General features: G+C 41.7%; 1 protein-coding gene across 10 annotated transcripts; it reads right to left on the bottom strand.

Annotated features, from left to right (window-relative positions):
- Positions 1–4,893: 4,893 nt before the first annotated feature.
- TMEM18 (transmembrane protein 18) lies at positions 4,894–22,458 on the bottom strand. 10 transcript variants are annotated; one of them, XR_012667570.1, is made up of 7 exons: positions 22,289–22,414; positions 21,415–21,532; positions 20,618–20,672; positions 18,057–18,150; positions 17,881–17,966; positions 17,219–17,285; positions 8,897–15,514 (listed from the first exon to the last, which is right to left on the bottom strand). XR_012667570.1 is itself a non-coding variant. In XM_075126437.1 (6 exons), exons 1-6 carry the CDS (start codon positions 22,372–22,374, stop codon positions 4,909–4,911), a joined length of 492 nt encoding a protein of 163 aa, XP_074982538.1. In that variant the 5' UTR covers positions 22,375–22,458; the 3' UTR covers positions 4,894–4,908. The 10 variants fall into 10 exon arrangements, 9 of the variants coding, with proteins under 9 accessions (XP_074982538.1, XP_074982539.1, XP_074982537.1 ...); XM_075126437.1 differs by lacking the exons at positions 8,897–15,514; positions 17,219–17,285 and adding an exon at positions 4,894–4,996 and having other exon boundaries at positions 21,415–21,535; positions 22,327–22,458; XM_075126438.1 differs by lacking the exons at positions 8,897–15,514; positions 17,219–17,285 and adding an exon at positions 4,894–4,996 and having other exon boundaries at positions 22,327–22,415.
- Positions 22,459–23,399: the final 941 nt, after the last annotated feature.

The raw sequence follows: 23,399 nt of genomic DNA, 5'->3' as shown, positions 1-23,399 counted from the left end.
CTCATTGGTCATTTTGGTCAGGTGCCAGTGAGGTTATCCTAGCTTCTTAACGCTTTACAGGTGAAAGGGTTTTTCCTCTGGCCAGGAGGGATTTTAAAGGTGTTTACCCTTTCCTTTATATTTATGACGTCCCCTCTGAGGCAGACACTTCTGTGTCCCCGAAAAAGAAAGGTGACCCTGGTCCAGCTGTGGGCTCACAGCTACCAGCTATGACAGACCCTTCATTGGCCAGCAAAATCCACCCCAACTTCACTCACGTTGGGCTTGCTTCCAGCTACACACGTGTCTTAGCTCATTTCCCATACTGCTTCTCAAAAAGAACATCCAAAATTACTTATGTAACACACACTGCAGCTACATGTTACTATCTAGTGACTAAACCACATATAGGAGTTTATGACTCTGCTGTTGTCTCCATACTAGCAGACCTGGTTCTTTAGCACAGGTGACATAAATTCATGCTGTTGCATCTAGAGAGCCTGGATTCAGTCCCCATAGACAACTCCCAAAAAGGTGTCTGTGGGTGCTCACTGTAGCCATTAGAACACACTCTCCCTCAGAAACAGAAACCCTGATACCAATTGTCCCACCACTGTTTCACCAATAGTTGTATAACCCATTGGCAAGTGCATTTTGAGTTGCCCCCTGGAGGTTGAAGATATCGGTATGTTTTTACCCTACCACTTACTGCTGAAGCAGAGGAGGTTTGTACTGTGGATCTGAAGATAGTGAGTCCAAAATCTGCTGTCAACTCTAAGTAAAGGAAATAATTTCAAACAATTACTCCACAATCCTTACACTTTTAATATATGATTTGTTTTTTTGTATTACCTAGAAGCCCCAATTAGGGACCAGGACCATCGCGCTAGGTGCTGTATCAACACAGAACACAAAGATAGTCCCTGCTCCAAGGAGTTTAGAGTGTAAGTATACAACAAGAAATGACAGGTGGATACAGACAGGTGGGGAGTAGAAAACAATGAGACAATACTGGTCAGCATGATAGACAGTGGTCTCAGCACACCAGCAGTCTAACCATCATCAAGTTTTTCATAGACATCACAGCAAAGGAGAGTTTTGAAAGTTTGGAATTACTTTATATTGGAAATCTTTGTATTTAGAAGCAAATTTAGATCTTGTATAAATATTTGTTTTATTGTTGCATTTTAGTGTTTGTAATTGGGCTAGTAGGAGCTGGCCCTTTAAGAACAGGATGTGGCACTTTATTGTAGTGAGAAATGTGTTTGAGACTGGGAGCAACATGTAGGAGATTTTGCCTCTGAGTTCAGAGAATGGAAGACCCTTTCTATGAACATTCCAGAAGGGTAAGAACTTGATTTAATAAACTTATCTTTCCAGAAACCAAGCCCCATTCCAATATGTGTAAAATTAGCACTTATTGAGGACTACATGCTTCAGGGTAAAAAGAAAAGGAGTACTTGTGGCACCTTAGATACTAACAAATTTATTAGCACATAAGCTTTCATGAGCTACAGCTCACTTCATCGGATGCTTAAGGGTGTTACTAGTGCCTGATGGGTCTTGCCCACATGCTCATGGTCTAACTGATCACTATATTTGGGGTCGGGAAGGAATTTCCCCCCAAGGGGTCAGCTTGGTAGAGAACCTGGGGGTTTTTCGTTTTCATCTGCAGCATGGGGCATATATCACTTGCAGGTTTAAACTAGTGTAAATAGTGAATTCTCTGTAATTTGAAGTCTTTAAACCAGGATTTGAGGACTTCAGTAACTCAGACAGAGGCCAGGGGTCTATTACAGGAGAGGGTGGGTGAGGTTCTGTGGCCTGCAATGTTCAGGAGGTCAGACTAGATGCATGATCACAATGGTCCCTTCTGACCTTAAAGTCTATGAGGGTATGTCTACACTACGAAATTAGGTTGTTCTTATAGAAGTCGATTTTTAGAAATCGACTTTATACAGTCGATTGCATATGTCCACACTAAGCGCATTAAGTCGGCAGAGTGCGTCCTCACTACCGTGGCTAGCATCGACTTACGGAGCGGTGCACTGTGGGTAGCTATCCCACAGTTCCCGCTGGCTCCGCCGCCCATTGGAATTCTGGGTTAAGCTCCCAAAGCCTGATGGGACAAAAACATTGTTGCGGGTGGTTTTGGGTACATGTCGTTAGTCACCCCTCCCTCCGTGAAAACATCAGACAATCGTTTCGTGCCTGTTTTCTGTGCAGACGCCATACCACGGCAAGCATGGAGCCCACTCAGCTCAGCTCACCATCACCACTGCTATTGAGTCCTGGGTGCTGCTGTCAGCAGACGGTGCAGTAGGACTGCTAACCGTCTTCATACACTGCTTCCACTGCAACTCTGCTCTCCTGCTCCCTAGCGACGAGCTTGGGGGATCACTTCTGGTCCTCCTGGGTGCTGTACGACTGCTAACTGTTGTCACTGCTTCCACTGCAACTCTGCTCTCTTGCAGACGCCATACCACGGCAAGCATGGAACCTGCTCAGTTCACCGTCACCGCTGCTGTTGTGAGCATTGTAAACACCTCGCGCATTATCCTGGAGTATATTCAGAACCGGGCTATGAGACGCCAGCACGAGGAGGATTTTGATGAGGACATGGACACAGACATTCCTGAAAGCACGGGCTGTGGCAATTGGAATATCATGGAGGCAGTGGGGCTGGTTGATACAGTGGAATGCTGGTTCTGGTCCCAGCAAACAAGCACAGACTGGTGGGACCGCATAGTGTTGCAGGTATGGGATGATTCCCAGTGGCTGTGAAATTTTTGCATGCGTTAAGGCCACTTTCCTGGAACTCTGTGACTTGCTTTCCCCCACCCTGAAGCACAGGAATACCAAGGTGAGAACTGCCCTGACAGTTGAGAAGAGAGTGGAGATAGCCCTGTGGAAGCTTGCAATGCCTGACTGCTACCAGTCAGTCGGGAATCAATTTGGAGTGGGCAAGTCTACTGTGGGGGCTGCTGTGATCCAAGTAGCCAATGCAATCATTGACGTTCTGTTATCAAGGGTAGTGACTCTGGGAAATGTGCAGCTCATACTGGGTGACTTTGCTGCAATGGGGTTCCCTAACTGTGGTGGATCATAACCAGTGCATAAACCGCAAGAGGTACTTCTCAATGGTGCTGCAAGCACTGGTGGATCACAAGGGATGTTTCACCGACATCAGTGTGGGATGGCCAGGAAAGGTGCATGACGCTTGCATATTTAGGAACTCCAGGCTGTACGAGCAGCTGCAAGAAGGGACTTACTTCCCAGACCAGAAAATTACCATTGGGGATGTTGAAATGCCAATAGTTATCCTTGGGGACCCAGTCTGCCCCTTGCTCCCATGGCTCATGAAGCCTTACACAGGCAACCTGGACAGTAGTAAGGAACAGTTCAACTATAGGCTGAGCAAGTGTAGAAGGTGGTAGAATGTGCCTTTAGATGTTTAAAAGCTCACTGGCACTGTTTGCTGACTAGATCAGACAGACCTCAGCGCAACCAACATTCCCATTGTTATTGCTGCTTGCTGTGTGCTCCATAATATCTGTCAGAGTAAGGAGGAGACGTTTATGGTGGAGTGGGAGGTTGAGGTAAATCACCTGGCGTCCGATTTTGAGCCAGACACCAGGGCGATTAGAAGAGCACAGCAAGGCATGCTGCGCATCAGAGAGGCTTTGAAAACCAGTTTCATGACTGGCCAGGCTTCGGTGTGACAGTTGTGTGTGTTTCTCCTTAATGCAAACCCACCCCCTTTGTTGATTTCAATTCCCTGTAAGCCAACCATCCTCCTCCCTTCGAAATAAAGTAACTATTGTTTTGAAACTATGCATTCTTTCTTTATTAATTAAAAAAAAATATGAGATAGCAACAAGGTAGCCCGGGTGGGGTGGGGGAGGAGGGAAGGACAAGGCCACATTGTTTATTGTAGCCACACTAAAAATCAAACTGTTTGAATGACAGCCTTCTGTTGTTTGGGCCATCCTCTGGAGTGGAGTGGCTGGATGCCTGGAGCCTTCCCCCCAACCCTCCCCCGGTGTTCTTGGGCGTCTGGGTGAGGAGGCTATGGAACATGGGGAGGAGGGTAGGCGGTTATGCAGTGGATGCAGCGGAGATCTGTGCTCTTGTTGGCTTTCCTGCAGCTCCAGAAGATGCTTCATCATGTCCGTTTGCTCCCCCATTAGCCCCAACATCGCATCCTACCTCCGCTCTTCACACTCACTTCTTTCCTGGGCTCTGCCACTGAATGCCTCCATGCATTAAGCTGTGCCCTATCAGTGCGGGAGGACTGCATGAGCTTGGAAAACATGTCATCGCGAGTATGTTTTTTTCGCCTTCTAATCTGCGATAACCTCAGGGACGGAAATGATTGGAGGAGCGTAGAAACATTTGCACCTGGGGGGAGATAAAAAGGGAGAGGGCTTCTTATGCCTTCATAACATGTGGGAATGTTTTCAAACTGCAGCACCCCCCTTTCCCAGAGCAAGCAATGGGTCGGGTTTCACATTTAAAAGGAGGGGCTGCAGTATTTGGGTAGATGTGCAGCACACACCTACCTCTACCTCATCATGTGGCTATTCTCCGAGATGATCCCTTCACCCCTTCCCCACTGCGTGGCTATTCTCTGGGATGATCCTTTTTAGCCAAACGCAGACAGCCCAGCCTGAATGGCGTCCTTTTACTGTTCCCTTACAAAAATTCCCCTATTTCAACTAGGTGACCATGAACACTATTGCTTTTAAACCCTGTACTGTAGTTACAAATGTGCACTCACCAGAGGCGCCTTCTCTGGTTTCAGGGTCGGGGATCCCGCCTTGGGAGGGTATTGGCTCCAGGGTGATGAAAAGGTCCGGGCTGCTGGGGAGAACAAATTCACCGCTTGCCTGCTACGCATTCTTCTCCTCTTCATCATCCTCCTCTTCCTCATCCACAAAATCCTCCTCTGTGTGACGTGAGACTCCCCCCTTGCAGGTGTCCACGGACAATGGTGGGATAGTGGTAGGGTCCCCCCCTAGAATGGCATGCAGCTGTTCATAGAAGCAGAATATATGGGGATCTGACCCAGAGAGACCGTTTGCCTCCTTTGTCTTTTGGTAGGTTTGCCTGAGCTCCTTAACTTTCACATAGCACTGCTGTGTGTGTGTCCCTGGTGTAGCCCTGTCCAACATGCCTTGTGAGATTTTGACAAATATATTTGCATTTCTTCTTTTGGATTGGAGTTCAGCCTGCACAGATTCTTCTCCCCTAACAGCAATCAGATCCAGTGTCTCCCTTTCGGGCCAGGCTGGAGCTCGTTTGCAATTCTGGGACTGCATGGTCACCTGTGCTGCTGCAAGCTGCTGAGCTCACCACGCTGACCAAACAGGAAATGAAATTCAAAAGTTCCCGGGGCTTTTCCTGTGTACCTGGCTAGTGTATCAGAGTTGAAAGTGCTGTCCAGAGCGGTCATAATGGAGCACTCTGGAGGCCAATACCGTCGATTTGCGTCTGCACTACCCCAAATTCTACCCAGCAAGGTCATTTTTAGCGCTGCTCCCCTCATCGGGGAAGAGTACAGAAGTTGATTTTAAGAGCCCTTTAGGTCAACAGAATGGGGTTGGTTGTGTAGACGCAGTCATTTTTAAATCAACCTAACGCGGCTAAATTCGACCTAACCCCATAGTGTAGACCAGGCCTGAGTCTAATGAGTTCCACCGTTTTTCACCAGTTTGAATTCAGCTCAGCTCAGTAGATTAAAAGTTGTTCCCATCACATGGATGTTTAGTGGCCCTACATGAGAGAAGTTTGGTGGGATGCAATAGCAGCTCCTGTGTTAGAAACTCTATGCTTTGCATAAGATTGTAAACTTTTCAGAGCACACAATTACCATATGCTTTTACAGGGCTTAGAACAAGGAGGCTGCACCAATCTCAGTTGAGTACCCTAGGGAGAGCTACAGCTGGAGGGGTCAAAACTATATTATTTGTGATACATTTGAAACACTGTAATTCTCCCACATAAATTAGGGGTGGGGAAATTTAAAATTCTGAAGATGGACAAAAAACATGTCACCCTTTTGTAAATCTTATGACTCATGATTTTTGAACTTTTGCGTTAGCAATACTGTCCTAGTTCTATTAATGCATCGAAACTATAAGTGCAGATAGTTTTTGTGGGTATTGTACTTTATTCAACTACCTTAAATCTGTCTTTTCAACACTTTTTTCCCCATTTCAGTAAGTCTTCAATGTTCTGCACTTTGCTAAAACCATGTAAAATGAGTTAATATCAAATCTAGATTAAATTACAGTAGATGCCAAAATATATTAAGTAGTTCCAATACAACATACCAATGGAGCCCTCTACAGGTTATTAGTTCAAACTGATTGTTTCATAGCAAGATATAATATTGCCAATTACATATTTAATTGTCACAATCATGCATGTCTCCTAGTTTATCTTACTTTTAATGGGTTAACACAGATCCAGAGTACATTTAATTGGTTAAACTTAAATGAGATGGCCACTCTATAACGACATCTCTCAAGAGACCAGTTTAGCCTAATCATAGTGTATGGTAATGACTGTTGCTTAATTGGGATATAATTAACATAAATCTGCTTAAAAGGGATACATTCAGCGAGCATTAAGGGGTTCAGTGTTGCTTACTTCAGTGTAAAACTCTGATAGCTAGTTTTTTAACCCAGAAGTTGACAAATAAAGATTAAAAGATGAAAAAATAAGGATCGAATATAAAAGAAATGCAACTAATATAATGTTTGTTCTGGTATTTTTATTCAGCACAGTATTTTATTTTAAGACCTTATTGGAATATTTTAAATGGTGATGTCTTTTAATTGGGATGACAAGCTATCTTTCAGGGTTCCAATTTAAAAGATCCATCCAGCTAAAATATTTTAAACACATTTTTATAATCTAGAGAGAAGCAGATGATTCTGCCAATCCTGCTGTGTACTAATCAATGAACTAGGAGACGTGTATTATACAGTCAAGAATTGAGTAGAGGCATTGGCATTTCTCAGAGGAAGATTAAATTGTAAAAATTCAATAAAAACATTTCTGATGTTTTGCAATTTTAATTTTTCACACATTTTTCTTATTGGTCAGTCACCATTAGTCAAATTAAAATGTCTTTGTAACGACACTAAATTATCTTTCAATTAATTAATTATACTATTCATTTTTTAAAGATATTTTAATTTCATTTAAGCAGTTAAGATCCAGTCCAACATTCAGCTGAAAGTCTCCTATTTCAGTGGGATTTGGCTTGAACGCTTTATTTTCTGTTTTTTTCTATAGGCTCAAATGCATAGATCACAACCTTAGCCTCTTCTCTGACATGATTTCTCTGCAGCTCTGTTCATGGCTATTTTGCAAATAGTGAACGCCATGGCTTTTTGGTGAGTCTGGGGCGGAATGCAATACTTGTGTCCTGACACCTATGTCCTCTTTTCTGACATACACATATGTAGACAAGATAGCCTGAATGTCACAATTGTCTGTGTCACATTATAAGCTACTTCAGAATTATGCATAAAGTTGTGGTGGTTCTTAATGCCTTTTTCTAGTAGATTGCATCCTTTCCTTTGAAATGCATTTCACTGCATTTATTTATGTCACTGTTACCTGTGGGCCGATTAATGCATTCTATTAGAGCAGCTCTTGATATGTCTCTTCACTGCAATGTGGGGTGAGTAGCTTTGAGTGCATGACACTCTGTGTAATTCACCTATCTATAAGAATTTTTAAAACACCCATTATGTTAGTGGTGGGCAGTTAAGATAATCTTCTTCCCTATGACAGGTTTCAGAGTAACAGCCGTGTTAGTCTGTATTCGCAAAAAGAAAAGGAGTACTTGTGGCACCTTAGAGACTAACCAATTTATTTGAGCATAAGCTTTCGTGAGCTACAGCTCACTTCATCGGATGCATACTGTGGAAAGCGTAGAAGATCTTTTATACACAAAAAGCATGAAAAAATACCTCCCCCCACCCCACTCTCCTGCTGGTAATAGCTTATCTAAAATGATCACTCTCCTTACAATGTGTATGATAATCAAGTTGGGCCATTTCCAGCACAAATCCAGGTCTGCTGAGCCTTTGGCTGTTAGTTCCCAGGTCAGCAGTAGGGCATTCTCAGTTACAGGACCCCACTTTTGGAATATGTTCTCTGTGACTGAATTTGTTTTGTTTAGTCATGCTTTGGATTGAGCATTCTTTGTTTTAGGTGGCTGGATGTTTTAGCTCAGATGAGCTTTTATGAATAGTGGGAGCTTTGAGATGTTTTCAGTACTGAATTTCTGTAGTAATTATTGTACAGTAATTAGATTATTTTCTTTTTGATGCCAAGCAAGAGAGTAAACAAAATAAGAAAAAGAATCTTTCATTTTAAACGAGAAAATGAAGAACTGCAAGATTATTTACTAATGGCCTTACTAACGACTAACCTTCAGCACCTTCCAACCAACAGAGCCATTAAATCTTTCACTGATCCTATTTTACAACATAGAAATGGGTAGAATGTGTTTAAGAAATCAAAAGGGTTATGATCCCCAGTATTTTATAGCAAAATACTTGCTGTACAGGACTGAAAGTTTTGGCATTAGTTTTATTATTTACTTACTTGGTTGTTCAGCTGCCTGTTTTTTATTGTCTTTTTCTCAGGTACAAATCTCACAAATCACCTTCTCTCAGAGCCAGCTGCAGTGTTAGGAACCTGACTACTCTCAGTAATCCCCAAAGCACAGTTTAGAACAAGATTTCAGATATATGACCCTATAACAAAGGTTCTAAAATGGATCACTCTGGGGTGTGAAGTTCCTACCACACACAGGTTTAGGGAAAACTCTTGACTGGTGACAAATAATTATTGAAGATTGAAAGTAGAGAGAAACAAATAATGTAAAGACAAGTTTCATGTCTTGTTCAAAAATATATATATTTATTATTTGCATTATTAGTGTCTAAAAACCCCAGTCATGGACCAAGGCCTTTTGCGCTAAATGCTATACAAATACAGAACCAAAAGATAGTCCCTGCCCCAAAGAGCTTACAATCTAAGTACAAGACAAGAGACAACAGATGGATAAACAGATCAATGGGGGAATACAAGGAAACAATGAGATATCATTGATCAGCATGATAGGCAGCCTAGCTTTTGTCAAGTTCTTTGAAGGTATCATGGCAAAGGAAATGTTTGAGGGAGGCAGGTTTGAAGCAGGAGAATGAGTTAGTTTAGTGGATGTTTATGAGGAGCTCCTCCCAAGTGTGAGGGGCAGGGTAGAAAAAAGCAGAAAGGAACTTTTTTGGAAATGTAACAAGTAGGTGATGGAGTTTGACATCATGGGCTGATTGGAGGAGGGAGTCAACACTGTGATGCTGAATGAGAGATGAAAGATAGGGTGGGGCTAGAGCGTGAAGGGCCTTGAAAGTGAAGACAAGCAGTTTATGTTTGGTACAATAGTGAAAGGGAAGCCAGTGGATGGAAAGAAAGGGTAACAAGTTTAAAGCAACACCTCAGAAAAATTATCTTTACAGCAGCATTATGAATGGATACGAGTGGCAAAAGATTACATTTGTTAAGGCCAGAGAGAAGGATGTTGTAGTAATCGAGACACAAGATGATGACAGCCTTGATGAAAGTTTTAGCTGTGTGGATGGACAGGAAAGGACATATATTAGGGCTTGTCTACACTTAAAAGGCTGCAGCTGTGCTGCTCTAGCACTTCAGCAAAGACCGTTCCTATGCCAACAGGAGGACTTCTCCTGTCCTCTTATGTACTCCACCTCCCTGAGAGGCACTAGCTATGCTGATGAGAGAAGCCCTCCCATCAACATAGCACTGTCTACACTGGGAGTTGGTATAACTGCATCACTCAGGGGTGTGGATTTTCTACATTTCTGAGTATTGTAGTTATACCGACATAAGTTGCTGGGTCAGACCAAGCCTTGGAGATGATATTGAAAAAGAATGAGTAAGGCTTAAGTTTTGTCTATGCTGTCCCGCAGTGGGGACTATGAGAGCATGAACTACAAAGAGCACCAAAGCATTGCACTCTAACTGCCCCATGTGGACACTGCTGGAGAGAACTTAAAGGTAGCTAGTTTGCATTAAAGTAGTCCTCTTTCAAACAGCACACTTTGATGCACTCTGCAATTTATACCCCTGTAGTATGCACCACCATACAGTAGAGACAGTCTTAGACATAGCTTGGGTGTGAGTGTGATGTTGTATGGAATCTGGGAAACACTTTAGGATATTATGACTACCAATACTGTAAAATGGCAAAGAGTTGTGTCAGATATGCCATGTGAGGTATCTGAGAAAATGTTATAAATTTGTAATCTTGTTTATGTTATAGATATGTAGGGTATATCTGTATTTCAAACATGTGCTGTGCATCTGGGTGACATTCCCAGACAGATTGGCATAAGAATTGCCTAGCCTGCTTGATGGCCCATCAAGGGACATAAATTGTACAATGAACCCATTGAAAGGGTCAGGGATGCACCTTATGACTCAGAAAGGCATGCAGGGGCATGCCTATGGACAGAACTTTAAGGCTTCCAGGTCACGTGCTGGGCAGCTTGTGTTTGGAACAAAGGACATTCAAGCTGCATTGCAAAAGACTATAAAAGGCAGTTGCATCTTCTCCATTTTCTTTTCATTCCTGATTCTTACCTCTGGAGTAACCTTTCTACAATAGAAGCTCTGAACAAAGGACTGAATGACCCATCCAAGCTGTGGTTGTGTTCCACAGGGACTTTCAAGCCAGCAAATTCATCAATACCACTAGGAACCTGATATATGGACTTTGAAGTCTTTGTATGTATGTGACTGCTCTAATATTTAACCATTTCTTGTTCTTTTTTCTTTATAATAAATCTTTAGTTTTAGACACTAAAGGATTGGCTAGCAGCATGGTATTTTGGGTAATCTTTGGGTATTTTGTAATCTTGTTTATGTTATAGATATGTAGGGTATATCTGTATTTCAAACATATGCTGTGCATCTGGGTGACACTCCCAGACAGATTGGCATAAGAACTGCCTAGCCTGCTTATCCAAGCTTACACTGACCTGGTAACGTGGCTGACCCTTTGGGGTCAGAAGAACATTTTGTATATGTGAGCAGAGTTTTTTAAATAACTTCTCATGGCACTGAACCTCTGGGCTGACTAGGAGCCAGAGAGCCAGAAAACAATAAAGGGGCTGTGTGATTTTGCTTCTTGCTCACCAGTGGGGGGGATCAGAAGCAGAGTTTGTGACTGATTGAGGAGTTTGAAGTCAGTGTTACCCACCAGCCTTGGGAGTTTCTGCTCTCCCTTTTGTAGCCTGCCCTGACCGTGGCATTTCCAGTGAGGGCTGCCCTAGGCACCATAGGTCACAGTGAGGACTTAGAGATAGGTCTGAGTCAAGGATGGCACCCAGAGTACAGGCTTGAGTGACAGGAAGGATGTTATCAACAGTGATTGAGATCACTGTTGATAACAACGTTATCAATGATCAATGTTATCAATATCAGTGCTGTTATCAATAGTGATTGAGAAAGAGAGGTAGTGGGAATGAAGCATGGGGGGGAAATTAGTTGTTTTATCCACATCGAGCTTGTGCTGATGGCTGGACATCCACAAATATATTCAGATACCACTATATGGATTCTTAGACCAGTTGAGGTGCTACTAAAACATCATTATTTCTATTGTATGATCAAAGATCCGTATCCATGTCCCAGAATGGTATGCTGTTCTTATTCACATTCCCTTCTAAGGCTGCACCTTGATTCAGAAAGCCCTAGGTCCTAATTTATGAAAGACTGCCTTTCTGCACATTTCCTTCCACGACAACTGAGGTCTCTGAGGTGCTTACAGTCCTAAGATCTGAACGACTAGTTTGGTATGATGCGTCCCATGAAGGGCCCTCGACTTTGGAATCTGTCTCTTATTCATCTAACCCAGAGTTTCTCAAACTGGGGTCTGCAGACCCTTGGGAGTCCATGAGGGTACTCCCCAGGGGGTCCAGGGGCCCAGGTGATCAACTCTTCCCCTTCCCTCCCTCCCAAAGCCTCCTATGCAGTGGGGAACAGCTGTTCAGCAGTGTGCAGGAGGAGGAGCAGGGATGGGGGCATAAAGAAGCAGGGAAAAGGAGGGGCAGGGGCGGAAAGAGGTGGGGCAGGGCCTGAGGCTAAGGAGGGAGCTTGGGGATCTGCAAAAAAATTAAAATCAAAATGGGGGCCTATACGTTGCTAAAGTTTGAGAAGCCCTGCTCTAACTAAACTTATGAAAGGGTAGGTTATGCTGTTCATTTGATTCTGGGCTAAGTTTGTGTGTACGTCGTAACTGGCACTTGGAGTTTGTCCATTTTAAGAAATTTGCTTTGTTTTAACCAATTCCACTACTATTTAATTTAAATCTATTTACAGTAATAGGCCTTTATCCTGCAAGCCCTTACCAACATGCTTAACTTTACTACATTAAGTATATACATATCTGCTGGATTTGAACCTTACAGTGCACTGTGATGCATAAATTATCCTTTTAAAGTGATTTTCCTGTTGAGGGTTTTATTTAAATCATGAGTGCATGGGACACTTTACAGTAGTAAAAATATATATAACACAAAGTATCTGCTCTCAAGTGTTTACAGTCTAAGCATTCTTGCTCATTCCTATATGTTGCAATTAGTTGCTTAGCTACTATGGTGATGGGTAGTATGGAAAATACTGCAAGAGAAATAAATCAGTTTTTGAGTATGAACCATTGCCATTCACTGGTTAGTTTAATTAACTGTAGTAGTCCCTACTCATATTACACCTGTATTGGATGCAAACCAATATTACCATACTCAAAACTGACCCATATTTCTTGAACATATACAAGATTTAAGGGGTGTTTTGCATTTAAAAATATTTACATTGGATACAAATATGAACAGACATAGTATTTGAGTTTTCTGTGCTGAGATAACCAAAGTCTAACAACTTGCACAAACTGGTTTTATTCATGCTGTAAAGTTACAGTGTATGCAAGTATTTTTCCCCAGTCATGTTAAAAAGCATAAGACTAATATATGTGTATGTAAGAAACTGTTCAAAACAATGATGACAGAGGAATAAAATATTCACTAATTAGAAATTTGGTTCTTTATCATCTGAACCCCTAACACATAACCTCTTTCTTGCTGTTTTTTTTTTTTTAAACCCAGTTGTTTGACATTTTCTTGATCTATAACTAGTCTTGAGCCCAAAACTTCAGTGTAATTTTGATCACCAAAATTCAAGTTATTTCTTACTTCAAACTTTTTCCCAACATTTTTATACTAAAACCTACGTAAAAAAAGCAAACCAAACCCTTCCTCCGATATATGACAATCCTTTACAAAAAGAAAAAAAAAAAAAGCTTAGTTTTAAAGTTAATATAGTACTCTGAGAGAAGCTATGTTGAACATTTTCTGAAATGCATACATGACAAATTTATCAAAGTGAGTATGCTACTTGAGGCCCTGATCCACCAAAGCACTTAAGTCTATGCATAACTTTATGCATGTGAGTAGTCCCATCAACAATTCATGTTTTAAAGTTAATGGTCAATACCATTGAAATCAATGGGAGTTAGGTGCCTAACTTGCTTAAAAACTTTTGAAAATCCCATTAGGCACCAATCTGTGTCTTCAGGCATCTGAATACCTTTCAGAAATCTAGCCCTAAGTGTTTTGCTGTATTGGTGTCTATGCCAGTACTAGTAGGTGTCCTCATTCCTAATGGATTTAGTTTAGCTTTAAAATAAAAAGGGGGCAAAATAATCTGACTTTGTCTTATTGAACTTGAAGAAACACATTACTTTCAGTAAACATGTTCCAAGCCAGAGAATGTGCCCTCTTATATAGAATGAAAATTGTTAAAAACCGACTCCTACTTCTTTTTGGAGGCTTGTGTTTTCTTCTCCTCCTCCTCTTGTCAAGTTCCCAGACAGAGCCGAATCAAGTGTCTGTGGGCAAATTCACCTCAAGCTCAGTTCATTAACCAGTTTTGCATTTGGAATGATAACTTCAAATTCTATTGCATTTAGGGTTCTTTAGGAAATTTAGGGCACAGTCCTAGCTGCCCCCCTTTGAAAAGACCCATAATGCCCCAGAATTGCCATGATTCAAATACAGCGAAAGCTGGGCTACAGGAAGGATGGCAGGTGGATGTCATACTCCTCATGCACCTTTTAGCATTATTCCACAGTGACTCTCCCTGTAGCACTGAGAAGATCAGGGCACGCTGGAGGTGAAGCTTGTCCCTGCAAGCTACATGAATCCAATGACCAAATTCCCCTTTTTAGCCCAAAGTCTGCAGTAGTTAGTAGAGCAGCTATCCCTTGGCTGTATCTTAGACTCCTTGTCATTGAACCTGGAGCATTCTCACAAAACCTCCTTTGAAATCTTCCAGGCAAAGCATGTTGATTCAGGCTTTCCACCACAAATAAAAATTTAGTCCCAAGTTACTTACACATATAGAAAGCTGAAACCAGCAAAAACTGTCTGAATTAACGATGTAATTATTTTAGGTTTGTCAGCAAGTAGGCTTTTAGGTTACATTTATTGTTCCATCACTTCATAAATCTATTCCTATTATAACCAACACAATCACCACTTTCCGTTTAATTCTCTGGGGGATGCCCTTATGGTTAAAAAACACTTTTTAAAAAAAATAATTTGAAAACCATTTTTTTATTATTCTTTTATGTATTTCCCTCACTCTAAAACTTAAAATTTCCTTCATAACGTTACATGAAAAGGTTATCTAAAGGAAAAGTAATCAACGTAGGTAAGGCTTGATAATCCCGTGGGGGGAAAAATGCTGGAATATTTTTGTTATTTACATTTTATAACATTTGGAAAAAAAATCACATTTGTCTCAGTTTGTAGTCATTAATTTATAAGACTAAATTATTTTTCTTAAACATATTGCTATTTACCTTTGAGACCTTTTAATAGAGAAGACTTAAAACCATGTGCTGCTTCAATTATACTTAGAATTCTAAAGTGTATTTTGAGAGTTTCCTGGAACTGAAAAAAAGCTATTCCAATTTTTAAAAATACCTACTTTATTGATTTGGCACCTATTCTCTTCCAATGTGCACATATCCACACTTTAGAAAAAAAAAGCCACTGTGCTTTCATATTAATTGATTTTTAACAAAGAAAATATCCAGCTTCTATCCACTTAAAAGTATGCAAACTATTGTATCATTATGGTGATATTCAACTTCCTCAATGCTAAAACTGTCATTTTTACTTATCAAAGTTTTTATATTGGCATGTGTGTTACTCTGTTCAGGATTGTACTATGCTATTTATTATGCTCCAACACTGTGGTCTTGCTGTACAAGACAAAGTGAGACATGTCCCTGATGCTGAAGGGCCCAGCCCTTATAAGGAAATCTGTGTGGGTGGACTCTTGGGCCTGCACAAGCTTCCCTGATTTTGGTTCGGCTCCACAAAGGTGCAGAGAACTGTCCCCACTGATCAGCTTGCAAGATCAGCGCCTAAAAAGACAAAGAGAGTACGGGATGCTTGGAAACAGAAAGGGATCCTTATTTTTTCCCTGTTATATTTATTTATAAAACTTAAGAGAACTGCTCTATGAATTCTCTTCTATGTCTAAGTTCAGAAATAGCAGTTTTGTTTGTAACGGCTGATCCCATGAAAATTTCATACAGTTTTAGAAAAACTATTTTTCATTTTCCTAATCTCACATTAAAAGGACAGACTGTGCAAATTTATTAATTAGATTAAAGGTGACTTATAACCATTTACAACACTGAACACATTTTGTTGAAAATGGCGGATTTCTTACTTATGAAGTCCTAGTATGGCAAACAACCAGTACCTCTTTTCACAAAATCCTACTTTTTCCACTGGAGGGGCAAGAGTTTTTACACAGCTACACTTGATCTCTCAATAGTCAGTCTTATTGTATAGAGGATCAAGGAAATTATCTGCAGCCAAATCACTGAACATGTTTACCACAACCTAAATACACTTGTGATACAAACTTGGGCCCATGTCCCTCAAAAGCTTGTGCACATGCTTAACTTTACTCCTATGAGTAGTCTCACTGGCATTAAGGAGACTACTCAAGCTTATATGTGTGTGTAAACTTGGGATCTTATTATTTGGCTTATGTAGATTAATATTCAGTCTTTAATGTTAATATGTTCTTTGGAAGTCTGTACCAGATCATCTTTTCAGTTATACTGCATTCGGCTCTGGCCCAATAACTAGGTTTTTAGCCACAGTGGAACAGTCATTGGGTGACAGAGAATATGACCGTAGCACTGTGATTAGAGCACCAACCTGGGAAGTGGAAAATCTTGCATCCAGTCACCCTCCTCCATTCAAACATCATGTATCCACAGTGGAACATTTTAGGAGATTGAGAGAGACCCACATCACAATATCCCATAGCTCATTGATTATAGCACCTTCTTGAGGTGTGGGAGACCACCTAATCCAATCTTTTCCTCCTCTGGCAGAGAGGGGAATTGAACCTGGCTCTCTCCCATCCCAGGTGAGTGCTCTCTCCACTGTGCTAAAAGTTATCAAGTAGGCAGTGCCCCATTTTGTATGGCAGTGCCCCATTTTCTACGGAACATTAGAGGCCTCCACTCATTTCTGCAAAAAAATGCTGTAGGCTCCTAAGCCACCTGATTCCAGATGGGTTCCTTGTCATGGCTTGCTAAGCAAAGACAGGCACTATCTCTGACAGACAGCTGGGTCTTAGGACACACCACTCTTGTCAGCATTTGCCATTGCTAGCTTAGGCGACTCCCTGCCTAGTGTGCTATCTTTGAAGATCACATTCTTGGGTGCCTAGCTCTTCCCATACATCATATAGGAAGCTTAAATGCTATCTCAGCTTTGTGGGTCCCACTGCTCCTGTTGCCTACAGTTAGGCACTGTGATGCTGTGTGGCAAATGTCTAAGTCCCTTTTGGGATCCCACCTAAAGAGCTCAGTCATTATAAAGCATGTTTTCTAATCCTTTAAATCATTCTTGTGGCTCTCCTGTGAGCCCTTTCCAATATATCAACTGTCTTCTTGAACTGTAGACACCAGAACTGGACACAGTATGCCAGCAGTGGTCGCAACAGTGCCAGATACAGAAATAAAACAGCCTCCCTACTCTTACTTGAGATTCTCCAGGATCACAATATAGTCCTTTTGGCCAGTGTTGCAGTGGGCACTCACGTTCGGCTGATTATCCACCATGACCGCCAAATCTTTTTCAGAACCCATCTTGACCACCATGTCTCAGCTTAAATTTACAGGAGTGAGAGTTAGGGAAAAAAACAAACCTTTTTATTTGTAAACTGATTCTGTAAAAGTTGCTTATTAACATACACCTGGTGGGATGCACGAGATCCACAACACTTTTTTTTTTACAGTTGTTTTTCAATGTATTGACACTTTAATTTCATAATAAAGCACTGTAGGCACAGATGGGGTATAATCCTGCACCCACTGAAATCCGTACCAAAGCTCCAATTAACTTTACATGGATATCAAATCAGACCCTTAATGAGCAGCCTATGAAATAAATATATAATTTATAGACTAGTGATTATTGAGCAGAAGATATGAAAGTCTAATCTAGCAGAGGCTAAAACATTGGCTCAGCACAAAACAAACTACTGTATGGTAAAGAGCATGAAGGTTTTTTAAGATCAGATTTTTTCTGTTTGCATGGCCATATTCATATCACATGTAAACAATGACCATTTGTAGCTGACAAGCCCAGAGTTCAAGACGGGGCTGGGTGGGAAAGAGTACCATATATATATATGTATATTAATAAAATGGAAGGAATGGTTACATAAAGTGTTATTAAAAATAAATCAATTAATATTCACTTTTTCTTTTCTTTTTCTGCTCTTCTTTTTTGCTGTAGGTTCTTCAATTCAGTCATTACATTCAATGTTTTATAAACCCAGGTAACCTGAAAAAGTAAATATATTTACATATAATGTGGACACATTAAATTTATAATCTGCTTTATTAAAAATATAAACTTAAATTAAACACATACCACTATTATTATAGCATTCAACAGCAAGGGAGCTGAAAATACTAGGGAAATAAACATCCCTCTTGAATCGAAATATTGGTATTTAGAAAATAACCTGAAATAAATAAAACACGTGTTACTCAGCATACTTCATACATTACATTTCAATAAAAAATAATTCCTGTACATGTATGTTCTGCCTGTATGCATACTGTAACCAATTCTACCCTTTCACTTCTGCACAATATTTTTGTTAATGTGGTAGAATTGAGGGTATATGTACACTGCAATTAAAAACCTGCAGCTAGCCTGTGCCAGCTGACTCGGGATGTTTATCTTCCGTGTAGATGTTTGGGCTCAGCTGCAGCCTGGGCTCAAGGAGCCTCCCACATTGGATCCTAATGGATAGGCTGCAAACTGAGCCCCAACATCTACACCGCAACTGAGGGTATGTCTCTGCAATTAAAAACCTGCAGCTGGCCTGTGACAGCTGACTTGGGCTACCACATTAACTCCCTAGCCTAAGCCTCGCAAGCCCAAGTCAGCTTGCATGGGCCAGCTGTGGGTACGCAACTGCAGTGTAGACATACCCAAAGTGACTAATAGATACAACTTCCTCTTTGAAAATTGTCTGTGCACATTCACATTAGGAAGCTATGCTTACGCATCAGAAAGAAAACACACACTTACATTTATGAAATAGCCCTTCTTTTGTAGGCACCAATTTCAATTATTCCCGATATTTGAATACATGAAGTATTTAAGCATTAGGGCCAGAATTTTCAAGCATTCATATCTTAAGTTTGGCACACATATCAATAGTTAGATGTCTAAATAAAAACAACTAATTTTCAGGGTGATGCACACCTATAGCTCTCATAAGTCATGGGAAGATATAGATGCTCAGTACCTCTGAAAAAAATCAGGCCAATTTTTTTTAGGTGTCTAAATACAGATTAAGAGCCAGATTTTTAAAGGCATATAGGCACCTAAAGAGGCTGTCATAAATATAAAGGGAAGGGTAAACCCCTTTAAAATCTCTCCTGGCCAGAGGAAAAATCCTCTCACCTGTGAAGGGTGAAGAAGCTAAAGGTAACCTCGCTGGCACCTGACCAAAATGACCAATGAGGAGACAAGATACTTTCAAAAGCTTGGAGGATGGAGAGAATCAAAGGGTCTGTGTCTCTCTGTCTATATGCTGCTTTTGCTGGGGATAGGCCAGGAAAGGAGTCCTAGAATTTTAGTAAGTAATCTAGCTAGGTATGCATTAGATTATGATTTCTTTAAATGGCTGAGAAAAGAATTGTGCTGAATAGAATGACTATTTCTGTCTGTGTGTCTTTTTTGTAACTTAAGGTTTTGCCTAGAGGGATTCTCTATGTTTTGAATCTAATTACCCTGTAAGGTACCTACCATCCTGATTTTACAGGGGTGATTCCTTTACTCCTATTTACTTCTATTTCTATTAAAAGTCTTCTTGTAAGAAAACTGAATGCTTTTTCATTGTTCTCAGATCCAAGGGTTTGAGTCTGAGGTCACCTACGCAAATTGGTGAGGCTTTTTACCAAACCTTTCCCAGGAAGTGGGGTGCAAGGGTTGGGAGGATTTTGGGGGGAAAGACGTGTCCAAACTACGTTTCCCAGTAAACCCAGTTAGTTTTTGGTGGTGGCAGTGGTTATTCCAAGGACAAAAGATAAAATTAATTTGTACCTTGGGGAAGTTTTAACCTAAGCTGGTAAAAGTAAGCTTAGGAGGTTTTCATGCAGGTCCCCACATCTGTACCCTAGAGTTCAGAGTGGGGGAGGAACCTTGACAGAGGCAGATAAGCATCTAATGGGATTCTAAAAAGCAATTAGGTGTCTAACTCCATTGATTTCAGTGGCAATTAGGTAGTTGTGCACTTTTGAAAATTCCACCAGCTGCCCATGTGCAACTTTGTGCCTAAATACCCTTAAAAATCTGGCCCTACGTGCTTAGTTTTAGGCACCCAAGTTTGACCTCAGTAAGTCATACCTCCCACTTTGCCCAGGCTTGACTCAGACATATAAACAGACAAGTTTTATCACAACTTGCTGTTCCAGCATTATGTCTCTTGAGTAGAGACCAATCATGCAAAAATTTCAATGTTCTTGCGCAAATAAAAATATGGATGAATTTCATGACCAAAAGCAAAAATACCTTCCACCTCCTCTCAAAAACACACCTAACCTTGTTTTCACTTGTTACTTAAGAGTTTTCACACGTTTTCTGGGGTTAGTTTGAACTAAAACAAAAACCAAATAACCTGAATCTGTAAAGTTATTTTTAAAGATGGTCAAACAAGCATAAAAACAATCCATTTTCTCACTTAAGGATAAGAGTTAGGTATACACTACTAAACAAAATATAATACTTAGCACATATTGTATTATAATTTTAATGTTCTTTTTTTTGTTAACTAATGAAACCATTCATTATCCTACTTTCCACTGTTGAGGGATGTGACACTTCATTTAGAAATTGCCTTTGAGGACTGTACAGAAAAACCAGCATTCCCAATAAAAGCAAAATTTAAATATGAAAATAAAAGTTAATGTAATTACCTCCAATTCATAGCAGCCAGTTCATTGATATATTCAGCACAATACACCAAGGCAACTGGATCACAGAAGGAAACTAATATTAGGTTGAACATTTCTTGACAAATGCACAGCTGGTGATCAGTTCCGAGTCTATACACATTTTTATATATAGTAACTCCTTACTTAAAGTCGTACTGGTTAACGTTGTTACGTTGCTGATCAATTACCGAACATGCTTATTTAAACTTCTGTGTTCAGACAAGGCTACCATACAGTAAACACTTTAAAAAAACACAGAGTCCCCATTCTTCCCAAGACTACCTCCTTGCTATTCAACTTTGTCATCTTCAATGCGGCCAATATAGACACAAAGTACATACAAACCACTTAACTGCTAAATAATTCTCAACCACAAAACCACCCTAAATTAAGCAAAGCCAAGTCTTCAACAAGACCAAAAGATTTAAACTATTTTTTTGAGTTACTAGTTCAAGCTGTTTGGGAAACAGGGCACAAATAAATCAGGCCTATTATAGTAAAAAGGGGGAAGTTTATTATATATATATATATATATATATATATATATATATATATATATACACACACACATACATACACACACACACACACACAGTTGAGTGGTATATTACATTACTAAGTGGTGTGTGATCGTATATAATAACAAATGAACGCAAACAAAATTATAATCACTAGTGTGCAATAGAGAAGGTGTATAATAATATATATAACTTTAAAGATATGGATGCCGATTTCAAACTGAAACACAAACTCAGGTAAGTTATTAATTCTCTACTCACCCATGCAGAGAAAATGCCCTATCTGCAGGTGGTAGCGCTGGAATGAAAAGCAAGTGATCAGAAAGCAGAGGATGTGGAAAACTGCAAGTCCCAACAGCCATGGTTCAGACCAGTCTGTCTGCTGCAGACAAAACATAAAATCAACTAAGAAACTTTTACGAAAGAGAAAAAACTTTCATCTTGCGTGTACCCACACTAACCTTGTTACTCTAGGCCTACGTATTAACAATATAACAATCTTAGACGGTTTACGTGTGTTCCTGGCAAACCTGGAATTTTACTTTACTCTTCTAAATTACTGACATCAGAAAAGCTCAGCCTTGGAATGCAGATTAAGAAAACGATTTAACATGAAAGCAGACAGCCCCAACTTAAAGCTTCCTTTAAGGAAAGAAACAAACAAAATGAAGTAAAACAGACTGGTCTGTGACATTACGGACACTTACACGTGTGAGTCACTTCACTTCCATGCAGTGGGATGCCTCACATCACCAGTGTTTGCAAAGTAGGGCCTCGCATACATTCGGAGGCCAGGGACACCCATAATTGGGCCTGTGTGAGGAGGGGTTGGACAGCTTCACTCCCTCATGCCCAGAGAGCCCTTTCCGCCGCCAGAATACGGGAGAGAGCCCAATAACGCCCGGTACGTCACGTACCAGAGGTCCCTGATTACTGCCCCAAAGGCAGCCGAATTCCCCCTATTCCACAGACTGAGGTACCAGAGCCCAACAGTTCCCCCTAGCGGGGCCCCGTTAATACCCCCCTCACCGCCCCCCACCCACCGGCTCCGCACAGATCCCCGGCCTCACCCATCCATCGCCCCGCCCCACGGCCCCTCTCGTGCTTGATGAAGATCCCCCACCCCCGCGCGCACTCTCTCTCTCCCTCGCCAGGGTGGGCGGGGGAAGTTACCGCCAGTATCGCGGGGAGGCCGGTAGGCACGCGCTGCGGCGGTTCCATCTCTGCCGAGGCCGCCTCCCTTCATTCTCGCGAGAAGTTAGGGGGGAAATCCCGCGAGATAGATGGGGAAACGACGTTAGGGCTCGCGGCCTTTCACAGCACATATAGGGCAAGACAGCGAGCGCGCGCGATAAGGGGTAGCGGGTGTTGGTGTTTTCTGCGCAGCCTCGTTCCCGGCTCGGCAGGTGTCTGTTGTGGGGGGAGGGGGTCACCCTTCTCCTGCACTTACACAGCGCAGCCAAGCTACCCTGGTGCCCCATTCTCGCAGGGCTGCCAGGGGGTGCAGGGCAGGGCCGCTCTGGGAGGCGTTCCCGCGATCATTGCTGCCTGCCTGGCGCTGGAGCAGGGTGGGGAGGTGCGTGTCCTTACGTTTGGCTCCTATCCTGCTGGGGTGCTCAGTTCCCTTCCACAGCCCGGGTAGACGTCTATGGGTGGGAAGGGGTGTCTGTTGTGGGAAATAGGGGACTGTGATAAACGGGGCCTGGGAAGAGGGTGAAGCAGAAGAAACATCTTTCCGTCAGCACTACAGTTATTCAGTGCCTCTGGATATGTCTACATTGCAGTGTGAAACACTAGGGTTATTCGGAGTCCAGTCAGCAGACCCATGTGAGGGAACCCTGGACTTGAGCGTCTACATTGCATTTTAATCCTAGGTTACAAATTTTTTTTGTTCTGTGGTGGAATCTAGGGCTCTAGGCATCCACGCTGTAGTGCACCCGGACCTGAGTCGAAGTAAACCTGGCCAGGAGTTGATAGCAGCTGCCTCCCACTCCCCATGTCAGCTCTGTAGCCCCAGAAGGGTGGTCCTGTTGGGATCCAAGAAGTGGGCTGGCAGAAGCTAAAGGATCTCCCCACAGCTTAAGGGGAGGATGTATAGGTCCGGGATTCTAAATGTTTGTGGGGGACAACTAAAGATATAACAGGAACGGGAGTGAGGTCACAGGGCTAAACGAGGGGAACCTGATGGGGACACCAAGCAGAAAACCCACCACTCCTCTAAGGTGTCAAGGGAGCCAGCAGATGCT

The sequence above is a fragment of the Caretta caretta genome, chromosome 3, assembly GCF_965140235.1.
Source record: "Caretta caretta isolate rCarCar2 chromosome 3, rCarCar1.hap1, whole genome shotgun sequence".
In the NCBI taxonomy this organism is placed as follows: Eukaryota; Metazoa; Chordata; order Testudines; family Cheloniidae; genus Caretta; species Caretta caretta.
This window is presented reverse-complemented; position numbering and strand designations above follow the sequence as displayed.

Bases quoted from the DNA above. Each gene is read 5' to 3' on its own strand.
- TMEM18 (XM_075126436.1), bottom strand. From the start codon at position 22,399: ATGAAGGGAGGCGGCCTCGGCAGAGATGGAACCGCCGCAGCGCGTGCC. The intron at 21,533-22,288 runs GTGCGCGCGGGG...TGTCTGCAGCAG, and splicing joins CCTGGCGAGGGAGAGAGAGA to ACAGACTGGTCTGAACCATG. The intron at 20,673-21,414 runs GTGAGTAGAGAA...TCTGTGATCCAG, and splicing joins AGGGCATTTTCTCTGCATGG to TTGCCTTGGTGTATTGTGCT.